At 35.0% G+C, this 16,724-nt stretch overlaps 1 protein-coding gene across 6 annotated transcripts in view; it reads right to left on the reverse strand.

The window, feature by feature from the left end:
- The window catches only part of LOC107676930 (MICOS complex subunit MIC19-like), a 77,777-nt gene that overhangs the window by 37,147 nt on the left and 23,906 nt on the right, over positions 1 to 16,724 (reverse strand). For all 6 annotated transcript variants that reach the window (XM_016471676.1, XM_016471675.1, XM_016471674.1 and 3 more), the window contains one exon: positions 11,392 to 11,563. In XM_016471676.1, coding sequence (XP_016327162.1) covers positions 11,392 to 11,563 — 172 coding nt within the window. The remainder of the gene's footprint in view (positions 1 to 11,391; positions 11,564 to 16,724) is intronic.

The raw sequence follows: 16,724 nt of genomic DNA on the forward strand, positions 1-16,724 counted from the left end.
GTATTTTTTTTTTTTTTTGAAGGGACTTGAATAACCAGAATATCAACCTTTTTTTCAAGCACCCTGCTGCAAAACAAACAAACCAAAACACAAAACAAATAAAATAAAATTTAACAGAGAAACAAAACGAAGCAAAAAACAAAAAAAAAAAAAAAAAAAAAAACAAAAACAAAGCAAACTAAACAGAAACGCAAAACAAAACAAAAGAAAAAAGCCATTAAAATTATAATTTATAATAAATTATACATTTAATGTACAGGGTATTATATTAAATAACATTTATTTTTTCCTTTAATAACAAAACCGAACATCTGCTTTAGTTTTGGTTAACTAAAACGCATATATTTAACCACTCAAAAAAAAACAAAAAAACAATCTAGCTACCATACAGCACTACACTAAAACAGTCACAACTTGTACAAACAAAAATTTAGATTGAAAAAAATTTAGATTGTGCTAAAAGATTCTACCGCAGATCTGTGACCGGTGGCAGGACAGTAACTCCCACGTGGCCGCTCTCTCTGTACTCACATTTGGGCATCTTCCCAATTAAAAGGCAGATAAACAGCAGGGCTGTGCTCTCACCACACTCTCAGCAATTATCAGCGTGCCTCAATTCACTGTGGAAAGTGTTGTCTTCATTTGCAAAAACATGTTTTTTTTTGTTTGTTTTTTTATATTTTGCGAATGCAGATGACATGGAAACAAAATGAAACTGAGGCAGCTGGTAGCAGCAAGTCCACAAAGAATGAATCAAGGGTGAATAAAGCCAATGTCAATATGGGCATTAGTGGAAATCTAATTATGGCATTTGTCCATCTGGAGAAGCCTCATGAACTGGTCCATTCGCATCCGGGTACAGCCCTTTTCACCCAAAGACACGTTCAATCATGTTTACTATGTAAATTTAGGAAGGGATAATGTACAGTCGGCCGGTCGTTATCGTAAAATGAACCCAGACGGCAGAGCAGGGGTCTTAAATCACCCTGAAAGGGTTTATTTTGCCATAATGACCGTCTGACTGTACATTATCCTCTTTATTAAAAGTCTACTTACCAAATAAATGCATAAATAAATAGACTTGAAATATCGATTTGAGTTCAACTATTACTTATGCGAAAAAAAGAGACCGTGTAGCAGAAAAACAAGAAAAAGCTCTGCGGTCTTTAGAAAAAAAATATTTATACGCAGGATTCCAAAACTGACCAATCAGAAACAACTATTTCGGAAATGTGTATAACAATTTAACTACTACAGATACTTCAATCTTCACTTTATGCCAATGTTCTTCTTTTTCTCCAACTCTGTGTCCTTCACCTCAGCACCGAGTCAAAATACACCTTTATTCATTGTACTGCTCACAATGCTTCCGGCGAAATTTAATTGCAAATCTACGCTCGTAATGAAGTGTGATAATCAAGGATTAGGGCGGTGGATAAGGAAAGCCCAGATCACAACAGCTATATTCCAGTTATTTCAGTCTTTCTGGAGCTCTGCCACCTTTGCAGAGAAAGTGATTTTTTCCCCCTCATTTTATATAACTGGGGAAAGTCAGTTTCAAGATTTAAAATGATGTCTAAAAATAGCAGTGTTTTCAAATACCTTCTCTCTCTCTAGAGGCACGGCTACATGCAGAAACCCTCCTGTTGCCTTTTGGGCTGTAAATTGACTTCACAAGCTGCTCTGTCAGAAAGCAGCTTTCCTGACACCTGCTGCCATCCATCAATCTAACCCTGGCCGAAGCTCGTGGAAACGGGCGGCCGGCTGAGCCAATTAGCTGCCGGGGTGAGCGCCGGGAACCGGTGCCAACCGGAGACCCAGCCAATTAGGGCCAGTTTCAGAACACTGGCACTGCATGTGGGCAGCAAAGGCTACAGAACTCAGTGAACAAGGGGGAATCAGCAGGGAGTCCAAGCCTAGAAGGAGACGAGGGAAAACAGACACTGAAGCGCACACACACACACACACACACGAAGCGGGATTGTACATTACACACCTAATTTACTGAAACCAGCCATCCAAACACCCACACATTCACATGCTCAACAAACACGGTTAGTCTTAGATTACCATAAATCCAAAAAAATATGCAAGCCTACCTGACTGCATTGGCACAACATCATTTTGCAGAGTCACAAATTGCATCCATTGTTGGCACATAGATCTTAGTTTGCATGTACTGCCATTACAAAGCTATCTGATATAATGGTGTTGGGGGAACATGTTACATGCTGCATAATCAGACAGCTTTTTCCAAGTAATACAATTAAATTAATGAATAAACTATTTAATTTATTTACAGACAAAAATTTATGAAAACTCAAAATAAAGCAGGTAACTGGTACTAAATTAAGGAAGTAAAATATAAATTATTTTACAATTAAATATTACTAAATTAACTGTTTATTTATTATTAGTAATAACTGTCAATATATTGTTTTCTGTGAATGAGTAAACAGGATAATTTTCACATCATTTGGTGTAAATATTCTAGCCTACAAGACTGATTACTCAAAAGTTTCATTCAGAACTATTCAGTATGGGTTTTATAGCTCAGCATATACTCTGACAGTAGGACGTTAAACTAAACTTTTGTTCTGACGGGTTGCCGTGGAGAACTTGCAGCTGCTGTGTATGTGATATGACGGTAGATTTCTCAAATGAAACGGTAAAATGCTAATATTGTACCACAGTTTGTGCTGAATACAAAAAAAAATGACATGTTGGCTAGGGCTGGGTATCGATTCAGATGTCCCGATTCGATTCGATTTCGATTCGCAAGCTCTCGATTCGATTCTCGATTTTTTTGATTACATTCAGTGAATATAGTTTTAATACAAATGCTATTGATATTTAAAAAAAACGATTAATCGGAAAATCTATTTTTTTTTGCCCAGCCCTAGTATAATGTTAGTTGGTTAACTTCATTAGGGCCTTTCGCACCGCTTTAGTTCCAGAACTAAATGGACAGTCCTAAAGTACTGGGACATGTTGGCCAATAGTATGTTATAAGCAGCTGAAATAAGAACAAATATCAGGGCATGTCAAAACATCTCAAGGGCCCCAAAATCACCTCAGACCCCAGAGGGTTAATATAATGTATATAAAAAGTAAATAAATGATTAAATAAAATAACTCAAAATAACTTTTATTTACATAATTTCTTCAAATTATTCTCTGCATAAGCTTACATAGCCTTAATTATTAATATTTTTAAGAATCAGAGACTTTGTAGACATTCACGAGTCTGTAGTTTGTGCAGAGCAGTGAATCTGCCCACTATTTGCATGAACAAAAATGTCTCTCAAGTTCTTTGGTTTTGCAGCATGTTTTAGTTCATCCCCATAGTGGTTATGTGATGTTGAGATCAACTCAGGACAACTGAGAGACTTTTACGGTGCCAAAAAAGGCTGCAAACAGTCATTTGATGGTCAAGAAGTCAAAACAAGATTAAGAACCAAGGTTATGTACATTTTTTAACAGGATAGTGTAAATCAAGTTATTTTGTCTTGTTAAATATATGTAAACATCTGTTCTCTATTAAACTGGTTGAAAATCTTACAGATCCTGCAAAGGTTATGTAAACTTATAAGAAACCCTAACCTGTATGAATACTAACACATCTCCATTTATACTGCAGATCACACACACACACAAAACATCCTGTCCCCCCCCCCCCCCCCCAGGTATAGGGGGGGAAAACATTTTTTTCCATCCCCAAATACCACCTACTAGTACATCCAATTCAAAAACCAGCAAGTCCCCTTTAATACCTGGGAAATTAAATTGTGGGGTATTATCAGTCAGGGCCAGTCAGCTGTATCTAAAATGTAACAGCGTTTGAAGCACGCAGATTTGCAAGGGGGACGCTTGCTATGGCTGGCGCTATTTGAAGGCCGCCGAAAAGAAGAGAGGAAGAAAAAATAAAAAAAGAGAGAGAGAGAGAGGTTGGGGAGGGGGACATTTGTACTCTAGAAATACAAGCTTAACTGAAGTGGCGTCTGCAGACCATCCAACCATCAAATAAAAACATCTGCAGACTCTAATATGTAGAGCTGATTGTAGAAGCAGAAAACTCGATTTGAGATCAGAAGGGAAAAAAAGCTTTAAAAAAAAGTCCAGCCATAGTTCAAACTATCAACTGATATTAAAGTAAAAAAATTATTGAATGAAAAGAAGAAAAAAAAAGATTAAAATCATGTGCATTCACATGAAATGAAGACTCAATTAACAATAATCAATAAAAGGAATAAATTAATCATGACTAATTGTAAATGAAACCGTCCAAAAAGTATTCACACCATTAAGTTCACTGTAAACAGGAAAATATACTAAGTGTACATGAAACAATTACCACAAGAACAAATTGTATTTCTTTCTTTTAAAGGATGATAATTATTTTACTGTGGCTTAAGTGTTAGTTAAGTGTTAAATAAGTGATGAATATTTTGGCACGATGTTTGAGACACGAGAACTTTACACAATCAGATAATTGCTAAACACTTTCGGGTGACTGCAAAAACAACAATCCCTGGTGATTTGCAGGGTGAGAAAATGTCAGGGATGTTATGCTTTCTTAGGCGCACATTTCAGCAGCTTTTGCAAGATTATCTGTTCTTTTGTCTCAACAAATCACGCCAGCCAGCCGTCAAATAAGTTGCATCGGTCACTGGGTTGGAGATGGATGACTCTACGTTTGATTGAAATGTTCGCCCCAGGGTTTGCCTGTGTCTGAATGAAATGATATGCGTTGTGATTGATTGGCTGTCCTGAAAGATCGCTAGAGGGTCAGAGTCAGTGAAACCCAAACACTACCAGACTTGACGATATTTATAATATTACATTTTTTTTACTTTCTATTCATCATTCAGAATCCTGAAAACTATGACTTATTTCATTTGCATCTTCACTCAAAAATGTTCAGTTTTTCAGTTCAGCTGAAGTTTTTACAATAATATTATTAATAATAATAATAATAAATAGTAAAAATATAAGCTACTGTACAAAAGTTTGGGATCACTAAGTCTTTTTTAAAATAAATTAATAAATTTATTCAGCAAGGACACATTCATTTGATCCTCAACAAATCACGCCAGCCAGCCGTCAAATAAGTTGCATCGGTCACTGGGTTGGAGATGGATGACTCTACGTTTGATTGAAATGTTCGCCCCAGGGTTTGCCTGTGTCTGAATGAAATGATATGCGTTGTGATTGATTGGCTGTCCTGAAAGATCGCTAGAGGGTCAGAGTCAGTGAAACCCAAACACTACCAGACTTGACGAGTTTATTAATGTCTAGAATCGCTGACAGCATGTTTGGTCGAAGAGATACATGAGAACTTCTCATCACAGTGCAGAAGTCACGAAATGTCATTGCGACGCATCTAAAATGAGCAAGTTCGATATACTCTACAGGTCTATGGTAAAATGACACTCTAGTTGGAAGTCTAAGGAAATACAAGCGATTTTAAGTGTCAAACAACATCCAATCTTGCGTCCACCAAACAATCTGACGAACAAAAATCCAGAACCGCAAAACAAGATGGCTTACCACATAAGTGTACATTGCAAGCACTTTTAAAAGCTAGTAAAAGTCAGGGTCTTTCGGCTGAAGAAAACAGAGATTTGTTACTAAGCTGGTGTGCTTGGAGGAAAATGATTCATGGTTTCAGGTAGAGTCAGCGCTTTGTTTGAGAGGGACAGCCATCGGGACAGCGACCTCAGAGCTCTTGGCTTGGGTGAGATAATTGGAGGCTAATTTGGGCGTGTGAAGACTGTTCCCGGAGAATGCAGCCGGCGCTAGCACTCAGCTATTGTACGTGACAAACAGTGTCTGAAGACCAGAGCATGGTGTGAATTCTGATGAGAGTCGGATCGATATCTCCTTGAACGAGGAGAGGAAAAATAAAATGCTCATAGAGTAGCACTGGTCAGCTTAATAGTTCACAACCTTTGAAATACAAGCTGTGTTTCTCGGGCATTAGGCTCCAGTCGTCTCTGAGAAGCAAGCCCTGGAAATGTGGTTTTCATTTGGTTGCCAAAATCAATTTTTAAACCCTGTGTTGAATATTCACAATAACTGCAACGACAAAATTACACAACTATGTGATGATTGCACACACAATTAAGTTTCCAGTAGACTGTATCATTAGATTTGTTTCAAAATCCCACAGTTTAGTAAATTACTAATATGAGAGTAACAGCATTATAGTTGGCAATAACAGTTGCTAATCTGGATTAATTTTCTTTAAATTGACAGTCTCTGCACATAATGTTTTTTTTTTAAATAAAAATTTCTGAACTTAAAAACTGCTAGTATATAAATTATATATATATATATATATATATATATATATATAAAACTTTCATCAAGGACACTAAGTTAATCAGAACTGACAATATTTATAATATTACATTTTTTTTACTTTCTATTCATCATTCAGAATCCTGAAAACTATGACTTATTTCATTTGCATCTTCACTCAAAAATGTTCAGTTTTTCAGTTCAGCTGAAGTTTTTACAATAATATTATTAATAATAATAATAATAAATAGTAAAAATATAAGCTACTGTACAAAAGTTTGGGATCACTAAGTCTTTTTTAAAATAAATTAATAAATTTATTCAGCAAGGACACATTCATTTGATCAAAAGTGACAAAAAATACATTTTATAATGTTGCAAAAAATTATAATTACACAAAAAACTACTCAGTGTTAAAAAATATATCAATTTCAAATAAATGCTGTTCTCTTAAACAGTTATTTTAAATTAAAAACAGTAATATTGTGATATATTAAGACACTGTACTTTTGATAAATACAATTATAAATAAACTGAATAAAATTAGTCTTGGTAAACATAAGAAACTTCTTTCAAAAACATTACAAAAAATCTTAATGAACCCACACTTTTGAATGGTAGTGTATATGTAAATTATTTAATTATATAAAAACATCATCAAAATACTGTAAATTCAATGCAAATATCTAATAAAGACAGACAGACAGATTTTTTTTATCTTTCTCCACTTCTAAATACAAGTTACTATCAAAATCCAAAAGCAAACCATCAAGATGTTTAGGGCCCAATAGAGTTCTAAAGACAAAGTCAAGGAAATCCTGCTGTCCATACGACCTGCCTCTGCTTAGACGGCTCGAACCCAAGAGAACACGACTAATACCGTAAGAACCCAGTGGCCCGTGTAAATGTCCCATGAGTGAATGAGTGAGCATGTACACCGCCTGGCTAATGCATTTGTAAAGAAAACTGCAGAAACCCTGAAGTGCGGCACTGCAGCTCTTACTCGCAGTAAGAACGCATTTCAAAAGCCTGATTGATGTTTAATGATTGAACGCCTTGCAGTCAGGCAGAAACGCGCTCAGAGGAAGGAGCTAGGACAAAGGACTTAACAAATCATCTTTGAAAGGTCCATCTATTCAAAGTGTGCTGAGAACAGCAGAACCATGTACTACCCCAGCAAGGACTTTCAAACACTTATTGATGTTTTGGACGCAATTTAAACTCATTTCAATTTCCAATTACTAACAGGTTGAACATTACTTTGTGATAAAAGAATAATGTATTGATCAACTCACTATATCTTGTGCGTGTATCATGTTCATTAAACATATTCTCACTTTGTTGATGTGTAAATCAATTTTTTAATTCAGCAATGAGGCCATTTACATGCAAAAATGATTGACCAACACATGCTGCTAAGCAAAAAGACATCTAGCCATAGCTTGTGTGAAGTGTGAAGGTCTCTAGAAAGTCCCATTTGTAGTTGAAAACCGAGAGATTACAATGAAAGTGTGGCTGGTTAGTCTCCAGCCTTTCACAAGGAAAAAATCATTTCAAGGAGAAAAAAAGAAATAAAAAGAAAAGAGTTTTATGATAGCACTGTCAGAAAAGATGATTACATGTGAAAAAGCGGCATGAATCTGGCGATAACCCTTCAAATTCTATTAAAGAAGCTCCGCTCAAAGAAGAACTCAAAATTGAGAGGGATGAAATGTGTGTGATGATGTCCGTGGGTGAAAATTTTCTGTTAAGAGAAAAAGACAAGAACCTGTCCACCTAATTTTCCTCTGTGTGTGTGTGTGTGTGTGTGTGTGTGTGTGTGTGTGTGTGTGCGCGTTTGTGTATGTGTTCATTTCGTACTGAAAGGAAAAGACATATCTCAAGGCCTGTCTAGTTCTCCTCATTGATCCATATTATTTATTTACACCTACATGTCTATTTCCTGAATGCTTGATGAGCAGTGAAAAGTGCAAAACACTCAAGGCCAAATACTTATCACACAATTAAAGCATCACAGTACTGTATATGATCGACTAACTACTGACCTGAACTGTTAATGTGCAACATTTTACAATTTTACAGATCCTAAGAAGTCTTGCATAGCCAGACCTCTGACTGAACATCCACAATGGTCCACAATTGAGCTTATTTCGGCCAAGAAACATTGGTTTTGACAGAAACCAATCAGAAACCACAAATCACATGACTGGCATAAAAAGCAAGGTTGCTTGGTTAATCTGTTAGTAATATTTGTTTAATATTTTGATAAGGTAAGCAGCAGAAGACACCAAAAATTAAGGGGGGAGGGGGGGATTAGGCTTATCAACTAGAATTTTAATATCATATTCAAATTCTAATTATCAGCTTATAAACTAGATATGCAATATTTAATCATTATAAAACTAAATTATATAACATTTTGTGTAAAATAACATTAATTCATTCATCCAATTCATGCAATTTTAAGCAACATTATAAATGTACAAATGGGTATTAATTTTGAGATTTGCTCAAATTCACTTTTAATGTTATTAAATAGTGCTTTTACAGAATAACTTAGATGACAGATCATTTAAATGTAAAAAATAGAAGAAAATGCATGTGCACAATGAAATATGTAATCCATATCTAATAGATAGATAGACAGACAGACAGACAAAACATGGTGGAAAATATTGTCTTTTCTGTTCAACCAAAATTGCAAAATATGCTGATATTTTTACAGAGATAACTAAGAAAACTAAACAGAATTTACAGTTCTACTTCTGGATATCAAATTGAAGTGTATTAAACAAAACTACCTACAAAAGTAACCCCACAATGAGCTGAAGGACACAGCAATAAAAGAGCTTCCATATCTGACAGTCTGACTCTTGATAAACCCATAATATTGAGTAACACTCATAAACCAGCAATTTGTTACTCGAGTATGCTTCATTATTGGTCTGAGTCACAACTGCTGGCGATTTTGTGTGTATTATGCTGTATTGCAGTGGGAAGGGATTGAATTAGAATGGATTGTTTCTTTGGGCTGCTGGGATCCATATTTGTGTTTGTTTCAGCTACAGTTGGTCTGTTTAAAATCTATACGTGGTCTAAAATCTTTCAAAGAGCAAATGCAGAAATGAAACCACCATGAAGAAATCATGAGAAAACATTCCTGCACACAAAGCGCCCCAAGCCACCCCCTCCTCCTTACATTGTTTAGATTTACCCATCGTTCCCATTGATGCTTTCCCAATTCTCTCTCACTCACACACACACACACACACACACACTGAATGTGCTGAATTACAGCACATTTCACCCTCATCCCAAAAATGATTCATTTTTCTATTACAGAGATGACTGTTTGAAATGAGCTATGTAATCAATACCATACGTTTGTAAACAGCTCCAGTTCTCCAGGGAACCTCTTTTTTTACTTTATGCTCAAATAATCTGTGCCCTGTCAAAAGCAATGGAGGGGCCCCTTGTCTTACAATGTGTTTACAGGGGCAATTTAGCCGCCTGCAAATAAAATGACCTTACTCTAGTATGTGTGTACACAGGTATTCCTTTTGGATTGGCATAGATAATGTAAAGTTTATCAATAAAGGCGTTCATGCACATTTCTCTGTGCATGTGCAGCACTTTGTTGCCCTTACGTAATAATTTTTGTGTGTGATAGTGTGTTAATATCTTGTTTGGTGTGAATAAGATAGATAAGTGGAATAAGGTCACGACCAAGTCACAACCTCTCATTACAGCTGCCCAGTTCAGGCAGAAAAGATGGCATTCAAACTCATGATAGTGTGTTTTAAAAGGACAGTTCACTTCAAATGAAAAGTCTATCATCATTTACTCTACCTCATGTCAAATGAACACAAAAGGAGATGTTTTGATGAATGTTCACACTGCCCTCTTCTGTAAGTAAATTATGACACACTCATTTTTGGATAAACTATTTTATGGGTTATGGGTTCATAAAGCTTTAAAATAAGCTACAATGGCTAAAAATTAAAACATAAACTAACACTTTATTTCTTATTTTAATTCATGACAACTGTCATTCTTATTTATGAACCGGGATTCTCATAAACATGGAAAGCATGGACGTATAAGATAATTTTAAATGTGTGGAAAAGTCATGGAAATGAATAAATCTTTATAGGAATTTTTATAATTAATATACATTTTTGTAGTTATGTCAAAATGTTTTAGTATATAAAACATGTGTTAGTATATAAATTCCTGAAAAAATTATATTTGTGAGTGAGCAAATAAATAAATAAAGCAACAGCAACTTGAAAAGTCCTTTAAATTTAATGGTAACAAAAAGTGTAAACACTGAAAAATACTCAGTTATTAAAACTTCTGGAATTATGGGATTTAATTTAGTATTTATCCTTTTTTCTTTTTTTTTTCATTATTTGAATACACTGCCACTGCTAGTTTCTGTAAATAAAAAAAAAAGTTTGAAACGGAGTAACTTTGTCAATATAACAGAAGTGCCAGAAATAACTTAGGAGGCCTCAAATAATGTCTTTGAGAATATATCATGCAATATTTTTAATGAAGTGTTAAATAAAGTAAACATACTCAAACAAAAACACATCGCTCTCAGTGCCAGGATGAGAATCAGTGCCAAGCTAAATTTACATTAAATGACTTCCTGTGATGCAACATTATTTAAAGAGCGGAGGTCTATCCTGAAAGGAAAATTTATCTAAAGCAGCAAAAAAGTGATTTTTCTGGCATAGTCGACTCAAATCTGTTAAGTCATTTGTAAAATGAACAGCAAAAAAACTATTGCAGACAAATGCAGTCATTCCAAGTATTTTTTTTTTAATCATTCAGAGAGCTTCTCTCTTTCCACAATGGCAGTTGCTCTCTTATGTCTCTTGATATTTAAGTCATCAATATATCAACCAATGTAGATGGACTGGATATTGACATCACTGAACAAAGAGATCAGATTTCATCACTTGTGGTACAGTCCTAAAGATTCTGAAATCGGATTTATGTGCAGTGTGAACAAAGCCTAAGTGCTTAGCTGTTTACAACACAGACAGACTCATGCAGTTCTGTGTTTGGGAATTTACTCACATATATCTGAGCTTGCAGTCTTTCATCCTCGGCGGTGATTCTTTCTCGCAGTATGGCTTTCTGGATGCTCTGCTCTTTCTCTAATGCGAGGATCCTGCTCACCTCGTCCTTTACCTGGGCTTGAGCTTCTGCCTGGGCCTGAACATGCGTCTGGGACTTTTCTTTTTCCAGCCTAAATGTAAAGCAGCACAGAATACAGAAAACTTCAGATCTTTGGTCAACATTACCGCTATTCAAACGGCTTCTATTTAAAATGAAACCATTTGTTTTATAACATTTGAAACATATTAGGAATATCAAAATTACCAGTACTTCAAATATTATTTGATTTTATTTCATTATTTTATTAAGTTAAGTTAATTAAAGTTACTTAACTAACTAATCTTCCAGAAACCAAATAGATGGCTGCTTTCGAATGAAGGTTGAATGGTCAAAATGTCCAAAATTGTGTATTAATTCAAACACATAATTATATCATAACTGGCAGGACAAAACTAGCAAACAATAGAAAAAGTAAAAATATCGGATCATTAAGCTTTTAGTGTAAATGCAGCCTAATAGACCTGCCACTGTCTATTTTGTTGCTAACAATAAATTATACAACAATATTGACAACAAAAAAGAAAAAGCACTCAATGTTCTTGGCTGGATCATTTTAAGAGCTTTAATAAGCCTTCTACAATCAAAAATGAACATTAGCCCTGAAAAAAAATAAAAACCATACAGCTAATTTTAATTACAGGCCTGCATCTTAGTCAAACTCAGACAGCACTGAATCACTATTAATGCATTATGTCTAATAATCATGCACTGAAGACTATGCCAATAATGTAATTAAGAATAATTTGAAGGCTACATGTCATTGTTCCACTTTAATTAGTTAATATTCATATTAATATTTAACTTTTTAAATAAATGACTGAGTTCAATAGCACATTGGTATGATTAATTTTTCTAGTTGAAACTTTAAGTGAAAAACATAACCAAGTTTTTTAAAAATCTCAAAAATAAGATTAAGAAAGTTTATAATTTTTTTTGTGCGAGGCCACATATATCAAATGCTTTGAATCACAGTTTGGGAAGAATATGGTTATAGTACCAGCCTCAAATGAGGGAAAAAGCGCTCAGATATCAAATGAGATTTTGAATATGTTGCCTCATTTGAAGTTGTGTAATAGGTATGTGGCGGTAATAATTCTTTGATGTTTTTGAGATAATCCTGCGGAGCTATTTGGAATTTTGAGCTGGAATGTTGAGAGACTTTATGAGCTGTCACCCGGTTCTCACAGTTGCCTAGCAACCTCAGCTGCACCATCAAGCAGGAGGTTTGATTTGTAAAGTAAACTCAGGCAAGATACAGACTGTAATCTGTATGCTGTGTTTTCAATCAAACAGCAGCCTTGTAAAAAAAATAAAAAATAAACCAAAGAAGCCAAAAAGGGCAATAAGGGAGGGTATAATTATAACACTGCCGAAACAAACATAAAGTGTGTGAGATTTCCAAAGACGCGCTCAAAGTTCCATAAAAAGTTTGAGCAATACAAACACACAAAAATATATAATACAAAAAATATATAAAATACAAAAATACTGAGGGAACGCAATGGAAACGCAACACCAACAATAAAAGAAAACATTTTATTACACACACACACACAAACACATATATATCTATCTTTTTTTTTTCAACAAATGGTCATTGAAGCTTGTGAAAGTGCTTAATCTTCAGAAAATGTTGATGGTCAACCTCAAGAGATAAAACAAAATATTATATATTTTATTCATGTTGTATGGGTTGTGTAATTTTTCAAAATGTCTAAACAGAGTTTAAAAAAAATCTAATTTAATATTTTGCAGTTTTTTCACAATAAAAAATGAATTCAATTAAATTAAATAAAAAAGAGGGTTGCAAGAAACAAGATTTTCGTTATAGTTGCAGCTGGGTTAGAGAGTGTGATAGATAATTAAGGATTAGTTTGATAATAATAAACTTGTATTTCTCACATATTTTTTTAACATGCAACCCTTTTACCTTAATTATTTATAAGTTTGATGAATGCAGCCAAAATAATAATAATAAATATATAATGAGAATAAAATAAAAATATGAGATTATAATTATTTTCTCCTCTTTCTGATTTATTTCTCTTTTTCTTTCTGAATTTTGATTTTCTCTTTATCTTTTCTGCCACATTGTAAAAAACAGTCTTCATTCAATATGACAGAAAGCAACAGCAAACTCTGATTTATGATTAATGTGTGTTAGTTTAGCATGTGTAATTTTACTTGCAACCAAACAAGAATAAGTAAAGAAAAATTAATATTTGGTGTCGTCCTGTTGTGTTCCTGTGTTTGTGAACACACACATCATTGAGCATTTTGTTCTCCTGAGAAAAGTGTGAGCGACTCCAACCATGTCCAGTTTCAGTCTACTGAACTGGACACATATCAGCACAACACATCCATCATTACTTCCCTCTCTGGTATTGTGTGTGTTTACGACATCTTCCAGGACTAAAAATAGGCCAAAAGCATCAAGTGAGCACAATAGTGTCGCTTGCAGGGCAAAAAACACGGGCCACTCAAATCCAATTATGTTCATCTAAAAAAACAAACAAAAAAAAAAACAAAGAATATGCTGCAATTACAATACCTATGTGCACCGCACAACACCACACTTTCAAAATAACACTGCAATTTCCTTCCTAATTGATTAAAGGGATAGTTCATCCAAAAAAAAAATTGCTGAAAATGTACTCCATCTCAGGTCATCCAAGATGTAAATGAGTTTGTTTCTTCATCAGTACAGATTTGAAGAAATGCAGCATTACATCACTTGCTCACCAATGGATCCTCTGCAGTGAATGGGTGCCGTCAGAATGAGAATCCAAACAGCTGATAAAAGCATCACAACAATCCACACGATGCCAGTCCAACAATGAATGCATTGTGAAGCAAAACGCTGCATGCTTGTAATAAACAAATCCATTATTAAGACATTTTTGTCTTCAAACCACTGCTTCCTCTATTCATAACATTGCTTTCTCCAATGAAAAAGTCATCTCATTTCAATCAGGAGATAAATATGCACAAATCAAGCACTGTTTACATGTGGAAACAGTCCAAAACAGTTCAAAACAAATATGCTGGTGGATTTTAAAGAAAATTTGGTGCAGTCATTGAGTCATTGTGGATTATAGACTCATATTTTAGCAACAGTTTTAAGTTAAAATACCTTAATGAAGGATTTGTTTCTTGCAAGTGTGCAGATTTTTGCTTCAAGACATTAAATGATGGACAGCAATCGTGTTGTGGATTATTGTAATGTTTGTATCTGCTGTTTGGACTCTCATTCTGACGGCACCCATTCACTGTATAGGACCCATTGGTGAGCAAGTGATATAAGGCTAAATTTCTCCAAATCTATTCTGATAAAGAAACAAACTCATCTACATCTTGGATGGCCTGAGAACGGAACATTTTCAGCAAATTTTCATTTTTCGGGTGAACTATTCCTTTAATGCAGGTAGGTGAGGACCTCTAAAGCGAAGAAGACCGTACCATTTCTTTAGCAATAACCTGATCATTATTTCATGACAGGAAGAGAATAACACTGACAAGACTTGTTAGTCAGAGCTGAAATAAATGGGTTGTACCACTCTTTGATTGGTAAGACTTGGAAGAAAAACATTTCCACACTCTCAAATACTGAGCAGCTTCCAATGAAATGGACCATTCAGAAGAGAGCATGACCTTAAAATCAAATAACGGCAAAGCAAAAAGTTTCTAAATAATTCAAGCTATATTTCAGGAACCTATCTCACTCTCTCCATCACAATAAATAAACTATGCTTTGATAATGTCAGCCGGACAGTACCTGAACTATTCGGCTATCCTTCAGAGTCCTATGGCTATTTAATGTTACACTGTATCCATGATGTCTCGAGTCTCATCTTAGAAAAGGTCTGAATATCAACAGTTGTACAGAGACTGGCCTTGGTACGTAAGGGACCAGTATAATTGACTATTTTTTTAAGCCGCACACCTCTGTACACCTACAGGAGCTGATCTCACTTCCCCTCCGCTATCCCACCATCTGTGGGCTCTCTCCTGCAATTTAATTCACCACATATTCTAGACAAAACAAATTCTGACACGCCTGTACAAAAGTTATAGAATGTTTCCCTCTGCAATAGCATTTAAAGGAGCCATGCATTATTATTGAGGCAAAATAATGTGCAAGAATGCAGGGTTTGAATATTTTGTAATTGTCAAATAATGAATAAACGCAAAGCTGCGCGCCTGTAGCTTTGATTACATAATTTGTCTTGGCCAGTAGTGGAGCTTCTGCTGCGGATTCTGATGGATTCAGTGCAGGAACTTTTTGTAAAATTAAAATGTTTGTTAGATCACTCTCAACAGATATGAAAAGCTCCTCCTCATTCTGAAGTTGGAGGAGAAAAGCAAGGAATAAATAAAGCAGAGGGTGATTAAGTCACACAGTGACATGGATGAAATGAAAACAAACACACAAGCACCCAGCATGCCTCTGGGGAGAGGGAACATACGCCTGTAATTCAGCTGTGAAATGATAGTGTGCAAGAGCTGCAGGCTGGATTGTGACAATGAGTGAATTTAACATGTGGGCATGTATCCTCATGCATGCACTAATGCATATATTAATATGCATATATTAAAGGGATAGTTCCGCCAAAAATGAAAATGCTATCATCAGGCGCTCAAATTCACGCTAGGACTTTCTTTCTTCTGTGAAACACGAAAAGGCAATTTTTGAAGGATATCTTGGCCAGTCTTTTCAATATAATGTGAGGGAATGAGGGCTATCAGGCTCAATAATAACTAAAAAGCACCATAAAAGTGGTCTATATGTGCTATATTTCAGGTTGTCAAGTCATTACAATAGCTTTACATGAGGAAAAGTCACTAATAAAATGTTCACTTATAATCTTGACATTTGCATCAGTTCACAAATCGAACTGATCGGGTTCTAAAGTTCACCTTTCAAGTTAACATTTTACTGGAGTTACACTCTAAAAAAAGCTGGGTTGTTTCAACCCAACTTTGGACTACTTTTGAGATGGTGATTATGGTGCTTTTGTGTCCTTTATGAAGTTCGACAATTTCTGTATAAATAAAAATAGAAGCCAGAAGCCTTCAATTTCATTATAAATAAAAATAGAAGCCAGAACATTCTTTAAAAATTCAGGTCTGAAAACATGAGATAAAAGAGTAACTTAAAGGGATAGTTCACCCAAAAATCTGTCATTAATTACTCACCCTCATGTCGTTTCAAACCCGTAAGACCTTCGTTC

The sequence above is a fragment of the Sinocyclocheilus anshuiensis genome, unplaced genomic scaffold (genome assembly GCF_001515605.1).
Source record: "Sinocyclocheilus anshuiensis isolate Anshui unplaced genomic scaffold, SAMN03320099.WGS_v1.1 scaffold380, whole genome shotgun sequence".
Classification (NCBI taxonomy): domain Eukaryota; kingdom Metazoa; phylum Chordata; class Actinopteri; order Cypriniformes; family Cyprinidae; genus Sinocyclocheilus; species Sinocyclocheilus anshuiensis.